The 21706-nt window shown below is 36.0% G+C and overlaps 1 protein-coding gene across 2 annotated transcripts in view; it reads right to left on the reverse strand.

Annotated features, from left to right (window-relative positions):
* Nucleotides 1-2397: 2397 nt before the first annotated feature.
* The window catches only part of GRK4 (G protein-coupled receptor kinase 4), a 37399-nt gene continuing 18090 nt past the window's right edge, over nt 2398-21706 (reverse strand). Inside the window, exons 7-16 of one of the 2 annotated variants that reach the window (XM_082760173.1) lie at nt 20770-20833; nt 19881-20021; nt 18662-18852; nt 15192-15229; nt 12406-12495; nt 11778-11986; nt 10730-10867; nt 9970-10107; nt 8960-9082; nt 2398-7329 (exon numbers count right to left, since the gene is read on the reverse strand). In XM_082760173.1, coding sequence (XP_082616299.1) covers nt 7276-7329; nt 8960-9082; nt 9970-10107; nt 10730-10867; nt 11778-11986; nt 12406-12495; nt 15192-15229; nt 18662-18852; nt 19881-20021; nt 20770-20833 — 1186 coding nt within the window. In that variant the 3' untranslated portion in view covers nt 2398-7275. Of the gene's footprint in view, nt 7330-8959; nt 9083-9969; nt 10108-10721; nt 10868-11777; nt 11987-12405; nt 12496-15191; nt 15230-18661; nt 18853-19880; nt 20022-20769; nt 20834-21706 lie in introns of those variants that run through there. The other variant, XR_014317472.1, reaches the window with a different exon arrangement.

A 21706-nucleotide genomic window follows, 5' to 3' on the forward strand; every position in this document is an offset into this window, starting at 1 on the left:
TCCCCGCTCCGCCCGCTGTGCCCCGCCCGCCTCGGGGCGAGGCTTTTTAAGCTGGCCGGGAGCCCTGCGCATGCGCACAGCGCCCCCTGCCTCATCTGCGAGCAAATGAGGAGCCGGGAAGGAGAAAGAGCGACAGGCGCCGTGTCCGATCGAAAGGAGGGAGCCGCCTCCTCCCGCTGAAGGCGGGAGCGCCCCGCGGTTGCTGGGTCCTAGCGCCCGCCCTCTGAAAATCGCCTCAGGAGCCCCGCGCAAAGCCCAAGCCCTCCACACGAGCGTTCTGACAGAAAAATTTAATTAAGGCATTAAGTGATAGCTGATAAGAGCTGGCACGTCAGCTGTTACCTCAGAAACGCATGAAATGGGTTCCAGTAATTCCAACAAGAGCAGCTCCTGGCTCTGGCTACTCAAGCCAACAGAGGTGGTGACTGAGTCACTTGGACAGGGACATTAGGAAAAAAAAAAAAAAAAAACAAGTGCTCCCACACACCCCCAAAAAGCTCCAGAACCCCAGCCCCTGTGCACAGGTTTTCAACCTCCCCCATAAAACTCTGATTCCAGCGTCAATGTGAAAGCTGAAATACCCCAAACAGCCTTACTGGTCACGTTCCTGCCACATGCTCAGTGAAACATTGCTCTGCCAGTTAATTATTGGCACGCAAATAAATGATGCACCGTTTGTAACTTTCCTCTGAAAGTAAATCTATCTATTCCTGAAAGCAATTCAAGCTATAAAGAGGCACCATTTCATTATAAAAGTCTTAACAAAACAGGAGCTTTTAAGGCAAAAAGGATCAAGTATTTTCCTGATCATTTTATAATAAAGCTTGCAGAGAGTTTTCTCTAGAACATATGGATGATCATGAATTTTTTATTTGGCAAATGACACATGAAAAAAGATGAGCGTGCGACTCCAGTGTTGCACGCACCATGCAATAATTGCACACTGGGAACTAAATTTAAGCACATTAAAGAGAGCATAAGCTTTTATCAAAGATTAAACAAGCCACCGACCCAGTCAGCCTCTGCAAAATTGTTTTGAAGCTTTAGATCAAGATGTGCACCAGTCCCCTAAGGGTCGCTGACTCACCGGCAGAAAGGCAAAGGCAATGCCTGCCCACAAGCGCTCCTCTTTGCTCTCCTCTTCTTCCCAGATCGTGTTGGCAGCATCTGCCCTATGGCTCCTTATCCAGGAGTTGGGGTGACTGGAAGGGCTGTCTTTGGTCGGGGGGGTTTCTTTGGCAAGTGCTTTATTAGGAGGCTCTCCCAATTTAAGTATACTGATACTCACAAAAACATGGATTGTATCACTGATCCTATTCAAATAGCCCCACAAACAGCTGCACTGGCAAAAACAAAGGTGTGTACAGCTGGCAAAGGGCAATAAGCAGCAGAAAGGGTTAGAGAACGGGAGTTTTTCCTAAAGCCATTGTTACCACAAACAGGGAAAAAAAAAAAAAAAAAAAAGTCAGTCTCAATGGAGTAATAGCCAATACCTAAAAGGTTATTTATAATTCAGTGGATGACGATGGATACATCTCCACTTCAAGGAGAAAAAAGATGAAACATGCTTTTACCTTGTTTGTAAGAAAGGCACAAATGCTGCCAATGTTTCCTAACCATAGGCTACCAAGAGCATAGGCTACTTCTTCATTCTTCTAGCATAGGCTACTTCTTCATTTAATGGTTAAGAACAAATAGAAGATCATGCTAAGAATATTTTTTGCACTGTCCTGAAGTTGCTATTAAGCCATTTCCAAACCCAGTTCAGCAGGTCTGTGGTTCTACTCACATAATCCAAACTTCACATGACTACTGGCCTGCTTAGTTCAACATATGCACAGGTAATCTGCAATGTGCCAATAGCATGATTATATTACTGTTACAGACACTTAACTTGAAGAAGATCTGTAAAACAAATAAATGCTTAGCCCATTAACTCATGTCATAAAATTACAGTGAAAGTCTTTACATAAATAGGGCACAACATTAAAAACGCAAGCAGCTTACTGTTGAAAAGTATTTGATACAAATAAAACACAAATCCAACTAATGCCAAGGTATAAATTCTTTCATGGAGAGTTGTTAGTCTGTTTTGGCAATAATGGAAAATTCAGGTTGAGGTACAGCTATTACTGGCCGATCTTACATCCACATCGTAATGTTACCACAGTAACATTACAGTGTTAATTGTAACAGTAAAATTACACAGTAAAATTACAGTGTTAATGTAAAGTAGCCCATCCCCACAAATCTGTTTGAAATTAACATAGAAAATAAAATTGTGACCAAGAGATATGATATCAATTAAGCAAATATAACAGAGCTAGGGTACTTTTTCCTGGATCCAACAGACTCACACATTGGTTAAAAATAAAAAATAAAAAATTAAAAGCACATAAAACACATTGCTATTTCAACAAATTGTGATTTTTCCTTTATTACAATTTTTCCTTTATATATCCCTGCTACCATGATAGACATGGTGAATAAATCACATTAGACAATAATACCTGTGGTTGATATGTGCGGCAGTGTTTTGCTTTTATTTCAGGTACAACAGTGATAGAACATCCAGGAAAACAGCTCATACAAGAACAATTCAGTGGTTTGGAGATTCTGAAACTAACACATCACATTTAACAGTCAACATCATTACACGTGAAAAGAATTCTGGTATTTTGGACACGTGTGGAACATGAGAGAAAGGCTACCTATGTGCCATGTGCGAAACTTGAGTTACACCATAAAAACAAGTATGAAATAAAAGAAGTGTACACTCAGCAGAAGAGACATCATCATCACCTAAATGAGCCAAGCAGGTAATTCAAATCAAAGTAAACATAAATTTAGTTTAACATTCTTCTCCTTTAAAAAAAAAAAAAAAATCCCTTTTTACCATGTCTTGAAAAGAAGCACTCTCTGAAAATCTATGCAAAAATGAAGGAGATAATTCCAATGTTAAATTAGTATAATCTATGCAAAAATGAAGGAGATAATTCCAATGGTAAATTAGTATAATATCAAGTAGTCAACCATAGTAAATAATATTATTTCCGTTGACTTATTTTATCAACTTTTTACAATTGAATATATCAAATCATCTGTGAAATAAGATCTCTTGCTTATCATGACTACAAATATGATCTGTATCAGATTTTGTCTGAGAATTTTGAAAGATATTTTCTGACTTATTAAAATTCACCAGAGCTGGCAGATAGATCAGAATTTTGCAACTGAACTAGTATTCTTCATTTGTACAAATGGCAGTGAGAAATTTCTTACATCTATATACTTGGAAAAATAATCGAAGTGCACTACAAAAATGGATTTTTAGTTGTTTTTAATAGCTTCTATCACTGATTTCTCGAATCAGACAATTTTATTCTGAGATTGCTTTATAATTAAAAACATGGTATATTGTCTGAATTTAAATATTTGAATATGCAACATCTTTTATAGGCTAAGATATACTACTAACTATCTCTTTGTTATTGACACACCACAGTTTTCCTATTTATGATTATACAGTAATTATTTTTGTCCTCTTTTCTTCAGCTGAGACTGTTTTGTTGGTATCCGCTCTAGATTATAACATCTTTATTATGAACACTACAACAATGAGGAAAAAAAGGTGACAATTTCTTTTAAAGAAAGAAACCAACCCTGAGGCATGAAGATTCTATTCTGTTGGCTGCAACATTTAAAAGCATTAAGAAAGCCAGTAAGATCCTGGTACCTTGTTTTCACAGTTTCAATTTCGAGCTCTCTATATAGATTGATGAGGTATGCGCAAGCAGACATTAAGACTTACATACACAAATGCTTGAAAACACAAGCCACAGAAAAGAAAGATTGATCTCATACAAATAACTCCATCAAATTCATAGATCTTTCCACATCTTGCACCAATAGAACAAAGCACTTGTGCTGTGGGATTGTCTCACTGCTATTAGAACATTGTAACATGGATCTGGAACCTGAATTCATGGAGCTGTAATGAAGGCAGAATGACTTTTTTTTTTTTTAATTACAGCCTTGTGGAAATAAAAGGCTACATTGTGAGTAATCACAGCCTGCTGCTTTCCCCCCTTTTTGTCTCAGTTGCATTCTACTATAAATCAAGAGCAAACTTCATATTACATTTATCAAACCACAGTATTTCACTTCCATGTGCTCTCCCTTCTCCTTACCCCTTTCTTCACTTTGAAAATGAATCTCCAAGCTAATCTCCAAGCTCTAGTAAAGACATTTAAGCAATATTAATCGCCTTACATTACACAGCATAACATCTTAATCTCCATGTACCGTATAAAGAGAATGATGTTGATTTTACTTTCTTGTCCTTTCTAATTCATTAGGGTATTCACAGTAGACAATATTTAGTCATCATATGCGTGGACATCTTTACTAATTGATTATATTTTAATACCTTGATACTTGCACAGATGGCAACAGCTTTAATGTATTTATTATTATTACATAAGGTTAGTAAGTTGTGCAAAGAGTAAGGTCATACACACTGAATGACAAAAGGAACAAACTTTTAGGTTGAAAAATGCTATTTTGACCCTACAGGTAAGAAAAAAAAATAAAATAAAATAAAAACTACAAACACAAAATTTAGGTCTTAACCCTGCAAACATGTAGTTACCCTCAAAAAGAAACCAACCAACCAGCAGTATTATTCATAACACAAGGGAAAACTTGTGAACTGAAAGTTTCATGAAAACACACACACAAAAAACCACTTCGTTGCATGGTCAGAGTACCTTGTCCAGAACAGCAGATGTATAAATAATTGAAGGAACCAGCTCTTAGGAATGATTTGCCTTTTCTCTTCATCTAGTCTCTTTTCTTCACAGATCCCTGGAGGATAAGTGTTAAGCCTCAGCACGCCAAAATGCAGGAGTGATTCCCCACACACATGCCCTATTTTTAATTAAAATCCATCTCTCTCCAGAATGAAAAGAAGGTTTGAAATGCACATTCAATTTAATTTCAGATTTCCTATATTTGTTAAAGCTAATTCCTGTATTTTCTTCATAAAATTTCCCAGCTTGTGTCCTTGGTATTCTTGACCAAATTTCAAGTTGCTCTAAGCAGGCATTAAATCCAGACTGTCACTCCGTATGTCTAGTGTCAATATACCATCACCTTTGCCTCAAAACAGTAAACCTAAGATCTTAAAAAATAAAGCCTGTTGATAAGAGAAACATGATCAATAGCCCAAGTAGGTAGGTATTTATAAAAATTTTTGATACTTCTCCATTTCTCCATTCCCATCTTTTTAGATTCCTTCTATTACTGCGGTACATAATAAAGAGGGTCAGGTCTTTTTGCAGTACATAATACGGAGGGTCAGGTCAGACCATGGCAACTCACTGTCTCACACGTAATGGTTCTAGCCAACACCCTTACTGCAGGTATTTCTCTTTGTCAAGTCTCTGATCCTTTCACTGTTGCTTCAGATTTGTCATCCAGTAATTTATTCAAACTCCCCTCCCGACAATTTCTCTTTGTACTTTCTGTGGTAGTCATTTTGCTGTCCTCTGTGCCATTTTAGACATCAGGAAACATGCACCAAAAACAGAGTCATTCTCAACATGCACCAAAGAAGAGTCATTCTGCATTTCTGTGAGACGATATCCAAGAGGAATAATTCCAAACAGACACCAACTCAACCCCAGCAGAATTCCGTAAAGCACTGGTTTTCCGACTCATTTCAAATTGTAACAAACTAAAACATTTGCCACTGGAGACAAAATACTGTGAATTTACACCTGACAATAGGCTTAACTACCACATATATCATCAGAGCCTTTCAGAAGTAGCTTAAGTTTCTCCCAATGGGTCAGTGGATCACAAGCAAAAACCTGTTGAGGTAGAGATATATTCAGTTGGTCTGTGCATATAAAACATATGCAGCCTGGTCGCAGCCCTAGAGACAGGAAAAAAATGCCTGCTCAGTGGAGACAATCTTCAGAATATAGAACATAATATATAGCAAAAGTCCGATCTCCAACTCCAAGAACGTTCCATTAGATTTCAATACTCTAATTGAAATTTTGAAAACAGAAGATGTGTTCCCTAAATTTATTCTCATACACAGATAAAATGCTTTACACAAAGCCTTACAAAATAAAGTCTGTCACACTTTGAGCCCGTAAGAGTGGATGTTTGACAAGTTTCCAAGAGAATGGAAAGAGTTTTACTAATAAACAAAAGGTAATCTTAACTAAAACTCCAATACCAGCTCCACATCTCTGTTAAGTGACCATAAAAGCAGGTTTCATGTGTAAGTTTTTAAAGGGTATAAGTAAAGATTGTTTACATAATTTAATTCTATACTTAACACTACCTTGTCCTTCCCTCAGTGGCAGTGATTACTGTCAATGCTACAACATTGCACATTACAATGTAATCAGCAGAGAATAAGGTATTAAAGAAGAGCCTGTGCTTTGCTTTTTAACCCATTATAAAACTATAAACACCCTACATGGAATTGTAAACAATTTCATTTGCAGGAAAAAATAAAAATGAGTCCCCACGGGTAAAAAAATCCTTTCAGTATGGGCAAAGTACTAAAAAATTACAAAAATTTTGGCATAGGTCTACTTGCATGTAAACATATGGAGAGAATGTATAAGATAGGTGGAAATGAAAAGAATGGGGTACGTACAGTTTGTTACAAGATTAAGCTAAATGCCCAGAATTCTATAAAAAAGTAAGTACAGAGCAAGGCAATTATCAGATCTAAAAAGTAAAGAGCATTTCATAATAGCTGGCCATGGTGCACTGAATTCCTTTTTTTTTCCTTAGCAGTTTCTTGAGAGATGCATTAAATTATAGCACTGCCATGATTCCAGATAACAACAGAATTACAAAATTTATCAGTACAGTAACTTTGCTGTTAAGAAAAACAGCTAATAAAGGTCCTGATGAACAAGAAGTGTTTTACCAGAAGCATAAAGTCAAGTTAAATTTATGACATGGGTATTATCTCTGTGCTTGAAAATCCTTTTAGTATTTCTAGATTCATTCCACTGGGGAGAAAAAAAATAAAAAAGAAATGAAATACATACAGAAACACACTCACTCAAATGGCACTCGGTTTTTGTACAATTAAGCTTTAGTGAAAATATACATCTTAAAACAAATGAAGTACAAATGTACAAAAATTCTTGAACTCAGATAAAAAATATATATAATACACTTTGCTACAGAGATATAAAACATTTAAAGTTTGCTCATCCTTTCTGATGACAGTAAAATGACTTAAAGTCTGGAGGACTCCTGTTCATCATCACTGCAATCAGATTTAAAGCAGACCTGTAAGAAAAGACAAAGACAAATTTAGCTGCAGAACTAACACTGTTGTTGGTTCGTATGTGTTATGGGGCACAAAGGCTGGGTGGCAGGGAGGGGGTTGGATCTGTTTCCAGAACATTTTGCTCCATACTAACTAAATGCTTTGGGAGTATCAAAGGAAACCACAGCCCAGCCCCAAAGCTCAAGTCATTAAAGTTTCATTTAACCTTAGGTTCTGTACTTCTTTTAACTTCACAGGACAAATAACTGCAGTGTCTTTAAGAGCTCTCAACATACATTTTAGTATTTTTAGGACTCGCAGTACAAAGAACAATACAAACCCTGCTGATTCAGTTTGGTAAGACCACAGGTAAGACCCAAGCTTTAACTTTAGCTATGTGAGTTGGACTCGATCCTTGTGGGTTCCTTCCAACTCTGATACTCTATGATTCTATACTTAATTGTTCCTTCCGTTCTCTTACTATGAAAGTGGATGAAGTGAATTTGGAAAGGTGAACTAGAAATGGCAGTACTATTATACATGCCATTAGCATTGCACCATTTTACAGGGGTGAGTTACCAGCTGATGACAAAAATCATCATCATGCAATTTTAATACACAGCCCTGTTGTGGCTACTTACTGATATGCTCCTAGCAAATTTAAAATTCCATTTCCGCTTGAAAGCAAAAGTAGTTTCTAGAGAAGTGTTGTCTACTGGAATACACTCATGCTTCTTAAAATAATTCCACTCTAAGTGCATGCATACTGAGCAAGCAGAATTCTGAAATACATCTACAGAAAAACTTCAGAAACAGCCTATTTCTCACTGCCTATAAGCAAGCACACTGTCCTATCTTTTAGATAGTAAACATTTGGGGATTCAATTCATGTACATCTAAATGTTTATTAAAGAGGAGAATTCATGTCTGTATGAAAGGCTGTGCATTATCAAAAGCTATGTAAACATTTATGTTGTTGTTTTGGTGATAGCATTAAACTTCCTAAAATATTTTAATGTTTGTTTCGTAACACTTCTTCACACTCATTCATTTAGGGGTTATCTTTGCTTAGCTTAATACACTGGAATGATTCAGTGCTAGGTTGAAAGTTGGACTAGATGGTCTTAGAGGTCTGTTCCAACCTGAATGATTCGTTGGGAATACTTGCTCCTTTCTAAAGTAATTCTAAAGGAGCAAGTACTACAAGTTGCACTGCCCAATCACACTTCTGAATAAATTACCCAGTTCTATTTAAGATTTTACACAGGGGGCCCTCAACTATCTCTCAAATCACCTAGTCTTCTACAAAAAGCTGTCAGAATAGGTAAGGAACAAGACTTGAGTAAATACCTTCAGAAAGAAAAGTCCTACAAGACAGTTATTTATTAGCAGCATACACTACCTTTTCCCCACAATCAACAGCTAGCAGATACTAGAGGAATACAGAACGCTGAAGGAGGAAAAACTCCTGGAGTTATAGACTGCTATAGTTTCTGAAATGCAGTGAGGGGCAAAGCCACAATAAGCCAGGTTTCATTTCTCTCTGTATTCATGGAAAAACTATTTTTCCTATCAGATTATTTAATGCTATAGGTGAACAGATGTTAAGGTCTCACTGGAAATTTTATCAAAGAAAAGAAATACCCTTACCTCTCCACTAAAAAGTCTGTGAAAGAAGCCTCTCTTTGGTTTAGGAGACCTCTCTCTGTCTGGTGACACAGTACCATCAGTTTCAAATGCATTAATATCTTCAAAGCATCCTGTTTCAATCATCTTTGAAAGACATGAAATAAATTAAATATCCATACAAGCCTCTCAAACATATTCCATTTATCATCTATTTACTCTGACTGTACTCCTAGCAGTTACTTGCTACCAAAACATCATTTGCAGACCTACATGAAGGAAGGCAAAGTCTACACTCACCTTGACCACCCAGAAAACTAAAACCCCACCAATATGCACGTAAACACTGTGATGCTTCACTTTGGGAAGGCACTTCTCCTGCCTATGATGCCATAAGCAGTTTTTAGAACAAGAAGTGGATTTGCTTTCTGTATTGTTATATATTATTGCTATATATTTGTTTTTCTTTCTGTCTGTTCAGCTCATTTCAGAGCAACTGAGCTTAACAAATTGAATACCTTTATGGCATGGACTCAACTTTATTAATAAACATGACTGAGTAGGAGAAATGATCTATGCAGAATCCCAGACTGTTCATTGTCAGAGCAAAGAACCTTAATAGAAAGTCTGAGTTGACTGATGCTGAATAGTTTGTTTTGAAACCTTAGAAAAGGTAAGCCTGCTATTACTACATCATTTGGATACTCTAGTGACATTTGGGCATGAACTGCAATACTCCATAACGTATGTTAGAAGAACAAGGAAGGTATGGTGACACTGATGCTGAATACTGTTCTGTAGGCTGCAAGCATGACAAGATGCCAGACTTTATTTTATGCAAATTTATGGCAGTCCTTCCATTTTTAGTAATTTATTAATGTTTTGGGAAAAAAACTTTTTCCAAAGTCTCTAAGCAAACAAGTCTAATGGAAAAATTTCTTCATATTCCACAGAAGTTAATATCATGATTATATCCCTTAATGAACCTTCACATTTTCTGTGCTAAAGAAAATCTTCTATGAAATATACAATACCTCATTTTGCCAAGGGATTGAGACACAACCCGTAACAAACTTGGAATAGAAGTCATCATCTGTAGTATCCAGGTTCACTCCTTTTACTGTTGAGAACTGCTCTATATCCAGAACATCTTTACAATACACGGCACGTGGCTGCAGTACAAGACAATATTGCTTCATTAAGTATTTTTTTTCCTTTTTCTTTTTTTTTTTTTTTGTCCCCTAGACGAGCAGAGCGGGGCATGAAATATCTGCACTTTCGTTTTGTTTTTTAACATTGCTAATCACCAAATTACACTATACAGATAATGCAAAAGCAGAAACTTAAATAATCTCATCATAATGCACCTGAGAAGTTCTGTCTATCCTGCAAATAACACAACAGGAATACTGAAAACAGAAAGAGGATGCAGCATCTCTGACTTTCTTACTGGTTGTCATAATTCACTTGTCCTCTGTTACCTTCCTTTCAACTCCAGAGTTATTTCCTCAAAGCTAATCTTTATTTATTCAGCATCTGATACAGGAATGCAGAGTTTTCAGGGCTAAGAAATCAGCTACAAAGCTCCACAGTGCCACAGAAAACAATTTACAATAGTGGTAATCTCAGATAAAATGCCACAAAACAACTAGCCATCAATAGCTACACAATGGCATTCTTCCGCCAATGTAAATAACTTTAAAAGTTTCGCTGGAGGTCACATGATTACTGACACAGAATTATGACAGTTCATGCCTTTTTTAGATACTAATCAAATCTGTCTCACCTACTTACATCTGGCAAGAATGGAGGCTCCAACATGTTAGCTTCCAGTCTCTTGAAGTTAATATTCTTGAAAATAGGGTGTTGTTTTACAACAGCAGCTCCATTTTCAGTGCAGCCTAGTCGTTCACCTGGATTTTTCGCAAGTAACTGCAAAGGTATGAATAAAAAAAAAAGCTGAGCTAGTGATATTATCTCAAAATTTAAAGAAAAAAATCTGTATCTTTTTTTTACTTGGGCTTTTACAAGATGAACCTTATTGTGGTATCAAAATGAACTGAAAACCTAAACTACAACATTCCAGGAGCAAAAAGATGTTCAGGAGACAAAAAACAAAACAAAGCAAAACAAAAAAAGACTGTTGATTATCCTGATAATTAAGATTAGACCCAAAGTTTTTTTTATATATATATATATAAAATATTTATTTATTTATTTTATTATTATTATTGTTTTTTAATTGATGCCAGGTTGAATAGCTTTTGCAGTTGATGTTACTTTCAGGAAATGCAGATTTACTTTTTTTTTTTTTCAATGGGTTAAGTAATTTAACCATTTTGCACAAACTAGAAAAGAAAACTTTTGAAGCTTTCTGCATAGGTGTGCTTCTTACTAAATTTAAGAGTACAAAAGATTAAAAAAAAAGCTGCTGTCTTGTACAGACTCTTTTTAGGCAACTAGTATACTACTCTGCCATTTCTCCTCATGCAGTATCAAAGTTGAAGATGTTATTGTGTTCTGTCACATAATCATGTGTGCTCTAAGAAGTGTTGCATTTTTTCATTCACATGAATGAGAAATCCATTTACGCAGTCTCCCTTTGTCTTCGAGAAAAAGTTCTGAATTCTCAAAGTCTGATAAACAAGCGACTCACAGAGCATCAGAAATGTCCATCTGAACCAGAGAAAGATTTAAGAGCTCTTATTCCACACTAACCCAGTTTAATAAAAAAAAAATACAAAATACAAGTCTTCTTCAACAGAAGACTTTAAAATAAAGCAGTTCATCTCTTAAAAGGATTAGAAATTTAATTTTCAAACCTCTATGTCTCTTCACCCACCATCCTGCAGATGGATTTTGCCTCCTCAGAGAACTTGTCTGAATATGTTTCTTGGTCTTCCTTTACTCTCCGGTCAATCTCATCCCGTTTGACCCTTTCCTTATGTTTCCTAAATGGCGACTGTCCTTCAATCATTTCATAAATCAAACACCCGAGACCCCACCAATCTGGACTGAATGTGTACTTTTCGTTTTTGAGCACTTCTGGAGCTACAAGACAAGACAAACAAAAACCATGACAATTTACTTTAATTTGTTAAATACCGAAAAACCCTCAGGTACTCTTTTGGCTCTGTGCAAAAAGTTTCTAAGCAACTCCTTTGTACTCTGAAGAAATATTAATTTCTATGGTGAGGACTCTATGGGTATCCAATAGAAGCATCTAAGCTTTTTAGTGCTTCGGTTCAGAAGAAATTAAGTGCTTTCTTTGCTTTCTTCAACCTAAAACTAGAATTTCCAAGGTTAATTCTTCATGTTTACTGGAAGGCTTATAACTAACATTTTCCACCATGTACTGTAACCTTTCTTCCCAGACCCAATATAGTTCTTCATACAAGTCACTCATATATTTGCAGAAGTTTAACCTAACTTGCTGGTGAAACATAACTAGCAAAGGATATTTCACATACCCATGTAACCAACAGTCCCAACCCGTCCTCGGACTGTTTCTCCTTCTGGAATCTGCACAGCTAATCCAAGATCTGAAATTCTTATATGTCCTGTTCGTGTTAAAAGATATAAAATATGGTCAGCAAACAATAAAATATCGTATTTAAAAACAAATTTCTCTTGCATACCTCATAAAAAGATACCCAAAATATTAAAACATTCATATACCTCACAACATTAAGTTTCTATAACCAGAAAGGAGTGATTTAGTTGTCCCTCCCACAGCTTTTTTTTTTTTTTTTTAAATTAAAAACACGTAAAAGGAAGAGAGGTAGAGATCTAACTCATTTCCTGAAGGTCATACACACACACACACACAAAGATATTGTCAAGTACTCTGTTCCTAGTTTTGGCATGGGCTGCAACTCTAGTATCAAAGAAATTATCACTGCTTATTTTGATTTCTGGATCTACGTAATAGATATGTGTATTTTTCCATTCTGTATTCCCACACACAAACACCTAGCTTTCTCACTTCCTAACAAAACATCAGAATTTTCTCCATTCATTCCTAATATAACAAAGCTATAACTTGTACTGAAACATCAGGTTTTCCTCTAACAAAGTACCCTAGTAATGATGAGTACAAGTAATTGGGATTGCTATCCCCACTTCTACCCAAAAAGAGAAGTAGCCTGACCAAATCTACTTAGAATTACTTATAATATAACATGCCAATTCACTATTAGGATTTCCCCTTCTCATGACTCAGTCTACTGCAGAAAACTTCAGCTTTTATTTCAATTTATCAGCCAAACTTAAGCCAACTCCAGTTAACTGCCTCTCCCATTATGCGTGCCATTTACATTAGGACCTCTAATGTAAAGGCAGGCTTATGGAGAACTGTGATTTGTCATGAATAATATTGCTCAGACGGGGAAAGTCCAAGAATGGCAAAGGAAGCAAGTTCACCCCCACACTCCCTCACATCTCCATGAACAAATATAGCTCTTTGCTGGACAGACTCAACAGAAAATAATCTAAGGCAATTCAAAGCAAGAATTGTATTGACATTGTTCTAATTTGAAAATATAAAACCTATTTTCTCACTAAAAATAAAAAAGGCTAGATAGAAAAAAAGACAAGTTCGTTGTCCACTGAATTTTCAAACTGAAAATTGCTCCTTAACTGTGGTAGAAAGATTTAGGGGTGAAAGCAACAACAAAAAAAATCCCAATACATTTCGAATACTACATACATTGTCAGGGACAGTGTTTTTTACAGAACCATCACAGATTCACAGAATAATTCAGGATGAAAAGGACTTCAGGTCTCTAGCACACCCTCCTCCAGATAAAGCAGTCTGCTCCACATTTTGTTAAAAAAAATCTGTTTCTAGAAAAAAAGCCTTCTAAAGTGTATCATCTCTCTGGGTAGCCCATTCAAATATTTGACACAGTCCTTTGCAAATATTTTGTCATTCAAAAAGCTCAGCAGCATCTGTGCTAAATATTAGCATATCCATTTCTTATTTACATGTGCTAGATAATCGGGGGGGGGGGGTGGGGGAACTAGAGAGAGAGAGACAGAGAGAGAGAGTAGAAAAAGTTAAGTGTCACTTTTTATGTTGGTTAGGAATAACTACATACTCTTGAGCACCAAATGCTATGTTAAATACATGCAGATGCTCTTCTTTTCCCTGACATCTGATGAACCCCTTGTCAAGTGCACCATGTGAGCTCCTGAAGTGATTTTCTAATTAGTCCCCTCTGCTCTCTGGAACAAGATCTGAATATCCCTGGCACCGAGAAAGCATTCTCGCGCAGTACTGTAAGGCTACATTTTCCCTCAAAGAAACCTTCTGCTTTTGCAAGACTTTGCTGGGGAGAAAAATTAAAGAATGCATTTGATGTCTAAGAAAGCTTTAGCTCTTGCAAAGTGACTTCTCATAAGCTTTTTTTTTTTAAGCACTTTATCAGTCAGAACATGCTGACTTTCAAAAAAAAAAAAAAAAGAAAAAAAAAAGCTAAGCTTTGTGCTAATCACTCCAAATGCAAAGTTTCCTTTAATACTCAACAATTACAAGAACAAACTGGTAATATTCCTCCACAGCTTAGAAGAAGGTGATTGCTGCACATGTTCTACAGTGAATCCAGAAGATTCTGACAGATTTAATACAAAGGCATTATAAAAAAAAAAAAATGGCTTTTGGAAGAAAAATAATACATAAAAACATTTATTCATATTTTTCCTTACTTCTTTGATTCTCCTGAGCCATATCTACACCAGTAACCAACCAAGCTGTTTTAGTTAAGTGTTAAAACAAACACTCATGCCTCAGATTTTTTCCTCGTTATTACTTAATATTATATTTTACTGATTAAGTGTAATTCTGGCACTGCTTCTAACAAATTACGTTTTCATAGGAAAAGATGAAAAGACAAACAAAGAACAAATCCACGTAAAAGTAAAACAAATCCATGCAAAAGTTTTAGCCAAATTACATAAAGAGGGAGGGAGGAGGAGGAGAAAAAAGGAAACAAAGTCATTCTGAGGTAGGAAACTGACCCTTATAATATTATGTGTTGTTCTCCTCTCCCACGGCCGCAGTATTTTCTCATACTCTCTAAAAAGCATGGACACCTGTGTTTTGGTCTTTTTTTAATTTACTAATTAAAACACATTAGAATATTAACATTTGTCAGTCAGGTCCCCTCTGTTACGAAGATACTAATTCATTTGATTCCTGGCACAGTGTTAATTAGTTTTGTAATTCCTGATTTCCAAATTTAAAATTTTTACTTACCACAGTCATCAAGGAGTATATTCTCAGGTTTCAGGTCTCTACAAATTAAACAGAAAAAAAATATGAATTATATAGAGGTAAAATTATCAGCCATCATGAATGAATGGTAACTGAGGCAATGCAGGGCTTCTTATAACTGTTCTGATAAAAGGTATTTTTCCAGCTTTCACCTATAGACAAAAGAGTTGTAAAGTTGAGGACCTGTAATACAAATCGTTTAACTGTTGAGTTTCCCAACTCTTTATCCCATTTATGCTTAAAAAACAAACAAACAAAAAAAAAAAAACCTATTTCACAGATGAGAGACACAACACTAAAATCCTGACACGAAGAACCACCATCTTACAACCAAGTTTGTGCTCACAGGCGGAAGACCTTTCTCTGAGCCATTAGCCATGCAAACCCACACCAGCAAGACAAGTCGGTACTTGCTGCAGTTTGGTGCTCCATTTCATCCTGTTGTGGCAGAATATCAACAAAGAGAACTAAAAGCATACACTTAAGTATCATCAATTCAAACTCAATTCCTTTATTTTGACACGCAGCTCCTGAAGCTTACTAGGCACTTGTATCTAGATAGGATTGTTTGCAATCAACTTTCTAAGAGTCTCTGCTACTTCTTTTCCTGGGAACAGAAGTTTCACGTGAAACATTCCTTAGCTATTAAATGTTAGCAAGACTCAAGAAAGAGTAAAAGAGCAATTCATTTGCTGTGTTGCAATTCTGCACTTTAGAGACATCTTGTAAATGTTTCCTTTAAGAACAAAAGAAAAAAAACCAAACATGTTATGGGATATTCAAACCCTCCCTGTCCCCCCCAAATTAAGAGGTTCATTTAAAAAAATAGATTTAAAAATATATACTTTTTTTAATTGGACTAAGCATGCAGTGGTCTGTTTTTGCTATAGCTTACAGCAGCCCTCCTACACAGAAAACTTCTTGATAAGAAGATGTGAAATAAATGTAATACTCTCAAGATTATCTGGAATTATTAGCATGTTCTGCTAATTCAAGGGTTCTCTGATGAAGAAGTGCTTCATGTAGGGACTGGAACTCAGTGCAGTCACTGAACAGCACTGAATGAAATCCTTCCAGGGCTTTCAGTGTAAAGGCGTCTGCTCTGAAGCAAAAGCAGGAGATGGGCAAGGAGCTACTTCATTTATCCACTGTGTATTCAACAGGCAAACTTTGGCCTTGCAGACACATTAAGCAGTGGAGCTTTGGGCACCTCCATGAGTTTGAGAGACAAATCTAGATCTCACGACAGCTTATGTGATAAAAAAAACACTACCACCCTTGCAGAGACAGTTAACTCCGGCAGTAAAACTGCAGCACCGAAGTCCCTTTAAGAAAGGAGGTAGTATTTATTCCCCACCCTGTTCCATGCGAATCCTGATTTTGATCTACATAGCAAACGTTTTCTGCAGCATACGGAAGAACAGCTCCACTACTTGTTCCTGTCTGTTTGCTTATTTTTTCTAATGTCAGCAACATACGGCAAGTTACAGATAGTTTCACAAGCTACTACCGAACACGTAAACGGGCTCAGTCCCTTCCTTGGGATAGGGCAACAATAAGAACTAGCTTTGGTTTTGGAAATTCAGTGGTCCTTTCAGTATTAAATACTTTTTAAATGACAGCAAGAGACAAAGAACATTCCTTCTGTTCTTGCTCCAGAAAATGAAATATATTAGTTACCACAATTAGGAAAAATAAATTGTAGAAATAGTGAAGATGTACTTCAAGTTGTCCTGTTCCTCACAAAAACATGATTACTGCAGGTTGCCAGCAAAACTTCTTTGGTGAGGGTAAAATAATTATGGTCAATTCTTCCAGTTTTCCTGGTCCGTTTATTTTACATTGTCACTGTATTGATTCCTAAATGCACTTCCTTTGAGTTGCCTGACAGGGAATTTTGATCATGTAACCTATCACTGTAAGCAGCGACATCCTGAACACATCTATGACCACCTTTTTTGGCTTCTTGACTGTAAAAATGGAAAATGTCAAACTAAGCTCCTGAATACATTATACAAGAAGAAATACATATGGAAAAAAAATAATCAGATATCAGGAAAAAAAAACCTACTTTCAGCAAAGGAGAAAAAAAACAAGACTTCCTTGCATGGAATTGGTCATTCTTTATTAATAAGAGCAGGGCCAAAAGTAATTCTACCGAGACCATAAAATTATTCAAACATTTTCTAGTTTTAGTCCTCAAGTGCAGCGGAGTTGACATGGTATAATCAGTCTCCTTTCATCCATTTATTTAGTGGGCAGTAACTCCCCTAGTATGTCCTATACTGAGTTGTTTAAACAATGTCATAACGTCTTCAGGTATTATGACTAAATTTAAGCCCTTTCTTTTTCACCCTGAGCATACAGATTATTCTGGTACTAGCACATGCACTGACTCTTGGTCCATCATTTCATTACTAACAGAGAACTAAAAATAATTTCCATTTTTTTCAGTAAGATGCAATTTGACTCACAAGTTGGTTGTGAAACTACTTTTTCGCTTACTCACAAACCAAGTTTTTGTAGCAGACCATAAAAACTCCCAATAATTGGAAACTGATGAAAAAACAGAACAAAAAAAAGGACAGATCTAGACACCATGACCACTCTGAAGTCTGGAATTTCAGATAACGCTAGGATTTAACATATGCACTTGAAGATCTAGTATGCAAATAGCTAACAAGCTGAACTTAAACACAAGGGCTGTGGGTTTTGTTTTTGTTTTTAAACAATCACATTTGTTTTCACTTGGGAAGCAAGAAGTTACATACTTGTAGCTGATCCATATGAGAATAACGAGTGAAAACATGACTCTTCAATTTATCCTTGCTTCCCTCCTACACACACGAAAACACATTGTGCATCATCACAAGATTGGCCAAACTCTTTAGGGAACAATGTGTAAGTCCAATTTACTCTGTGGTTCTGCTAATTTCTGAGACTGACTGCTGTGTGGGTATGTTAGACTTCCACATAGAGGATGGAAAAAGTCTAAGACTCACTACATGGAAGCTATGCAAGATTACGACTGACATGGGTGTAATGAGCAACGCAGCAAAGGACTTCAGTCTTCTGTGAACATCTACTTCAGAGTGGACATGAATGCAAATATATTTTCCTAAAGCTTGCTTATTTATTTGAATTGCTAATCAAATTGCTTTGCAAATCATGATTTTCTATGAGTTTGCAAACAAATCTTGAATTTATTTTTTTTTTAATGTTTTAGAATTCAGCAAGTACCTAGACCAGAATAACCAGTAAGAAGACAAATACGATCAGTAAGTCAGTAAGTTTAAGGGACACATGGTGAAAAAAAAAAAACTACATTTTTTTTGCTTCTTTCACTATAAGTTTGAATACAAGTATGTTTTAATAGAAAATAATTCTTACGTTTAATGCCAAACAGACATGGAAATATCAAGGTATGAGCTGGTACTAAAGATGGTACTCACCTGTAAACAATTCTCTCCTTCTGTAAATCCTCCAGACCACAACACAGTTCTGCAGCATAGAAAATAGCTCTTTCTTCATCAAAGCCAGGATTTCCCATGTTATATATGTGAAATTTCAAATCCCCTCCATTCATTATGGTTAGTACTAAACACAGGGCATCTTTTGTCTCATATGTATAGGATAAACTAACCTGAAAAGGGGACAGAGGAGAAGATGACCATTAGTCGCTTGTAAACTCCAATTCACAGCTCCTCTTTCCAACACAAGCAATATATGAATTCACTGGGGGAAAAAGAAAAAAAAAAAAAAAAAAAAAAAAAAAAAAGAAAAAGAAAACAAGCAAAGCAGAGAATTTTTTGCTGTCCACTAAGGTTACACCTTGAGCAACCCCACCATGTTTATCTTCCTGGAGTAAAGTACTTGAAGACAAAGGAATCCAGACCAGCTTGCATGTATAAACAAACCCTGTATCACCACACGCAGCAGTTTAGCAACATATTTGTTTAGACATCCATAGAGCCCTATCCAGACAACAAATTTATTGGTGAGACCATTCAGCTGCACATTATATGTATAACTCTTTATAAAATAACATGTGCATATACATGTATCTTATTTTATTAATACCTCAGCATTTATGGATTGTCAAACCGTCTCCCTGAGCTTCAAGACTCAAAGCTGCCCTATGCTACAGAAAATGAGTAAGTTATTTAAGATCAAACGTGCAATTTCTATCTTATTTATTTCAAATAATTATATATTTGCCTTGCTTAGAACTTGCCAACAGCAAAGATTCAGTACAGCTCCTTATAATCTATCTTCTGACTGTACTTGGAATGAACTGTTGATGGGGCTGGAAGAATACTACAGTTTTATTTCCTTCAGTTTTAGGTATATGCTTTAAAAGCGCATTTGAAGTTTTAAAGCAGAATTCAAAGCACATTCAAAGAAAAACAATTTTAACACATTGTAAAATAATATTAAATTTAATGGGCACACTAAAACTAATTCAATACTGGGTATAAAAACTTTCTGCACTGAACTACTAACAATCACATAAAACATACTAGTTACTCTATCAAATCATTTATCTTAGTTGTCACACATTCTCTAAATCAATTAGAAAATATCTTATGCCAAAAACTCCTGGAAAAGACTGAAATGAAGCAAACAATGCCAGACAAACTCACGAGAACAAGATCAGAACTAGATACTTACTACAAACCTACTATTCACTTTTTCCAGAATTCTTTTTTCATTTAGAGCCATTGATTCCCCTTTCCTCTTCTTTATTCTCTTTTTTTCTAGCTTCTTACATGCATACATTTTTCCTGTTGCCCGTACTTGACAGGCACACACCTAAAAAGAGAGAAGGCGTGTCAGAGACTAGTTTTACATCAAATTTTATTTTTCTTAAAATATATGCATCTTTTTTTTTCCCAAACTCTTGAATGATCTCAGAAAATGAAGGCCTCTAAGTATGAAAAGTGCACTTTTGCCCACAGAACAACTTAAGAGGGTCACAAAAGCTATAATAGAAGTGAAACAAAACATTATATAGGAGCCAATGCACTTTTGCTGAGATTGAATAATTAGTAAAACTGCAGATCTTGTATTGGTGAAATACCCAACTGTGATAACAATATGTTTCTAGGAAAGCAGGACAGAAGACTAGCGTCTTCTGTAATTTTGTAACCCTCCTTTCCCTTCAATATAGGGATACAGTTGAAAGATTAAAAAAAAAAAAAAAAAAGTGAATTATAAAGGGAATGAAATAGAGATTTTCACATAAACTTTATGAATACACTATGTAATTATTAAGTAGAAACAAAACTATGTCCTCAATGCCAAGTAAAAATTCTAAACAGAAACAACAATTGTCATAGTCGGGGGAAGTTTTCTCCAATTTTGTGTATGATCTACAATAATAAGACTAGCACATTAAAAGAAAGCAGTTTGGGCTGATGACAGTTTGCCAGTTGATGTCAAAATGTAGACTGTTAGAGCCAAGAGAAAAATAAATAAATAAATAAGCAAACCTGCTTTTCCTCTGTATTAATGTTTAAGGTTAACACAGTACCTTACAATAAGATACCCCTGCACTCACCTCTCCAAATCCACCTTTTCCTAGTACTCGGTAATGCCTAAATGTGTGCTTGGTTACTGGCTGCCTGATTAACAGAAAGAAATAATTACTGTAACAAGAATTATAAGAGTTTGTAATCCCTCCCCACCCCGAGGTCTGTCCTCTTTTTGTCCTTCCTGTTCAATGGCATCTGGCTGAATAACAGTTGTTTTGATCTCGTGAAGACAGCATTATAATAAGCTGAATTTAAAGCGAGAGGGGTGCACTGATTGGAACCATGGGTCCCTTCATGTGGTCACCAGATATTCAAAATAGCATGAAAAAAGCTGTGTCATTTAGGGTTAGAGCCTTATCTGATCTCATCAGTAGTCAAATTATTACCTCCAGTTTTCTTCCTTAGTTGCAGTACGCTGACACGTAGGCTGCTTTTCAACAAGATCATGCTTACAACGCATTTAAAAAAAGGTAAACTATTCTTTGCTTTGCTGTTTCACTTTTTCAAAAAAAAAAAAAAAAAAGTTGTGGTATGCAATAGTGATTCAAGAGCAATTTAAAAAATTGTTCAGGTTTTGATGTAGTTGAAGAGGAAGAGGTAACTGGAAGCAGTAAATATGTCAGCCATTCTATGCTAAAATACTGCTAAACATGCATCAGGGCAGGGCTATTTCATGGTGGTGGTGAGCGGATTTTTTTAAGGAGCATCCACTGTTAATGCAGCTTTGTTCTCAATACAGCAAATGGATGTTCATTTGGTTTAATTGTTTGAGTAGCTTCCCTAGTTCCCTTCCTGGCTTTTGCTGCTAATTCAGTCGGAGACACAGGGTAATTGGAATTTACCATAAAATTCATGTTCAAACACCTTAATGTTTGAATAGGTGATCACAATTCCCAAAAGCACTGAATAAGAACGAATTTGTACCAATTTCAACCTTGTGACAAAGTGTGGACATTCATTTAG

The sequence above is a fragment of the Aythya marila genome (genome assembly GCF_965140915.1).
Source record: "Aythya marila genome assembly, chromosome: 4".
NCBI lineage: Eukaryota > Metazoa > Chordata > Aves > Anseriformes > Anatidae > Aythya > Aythya marila.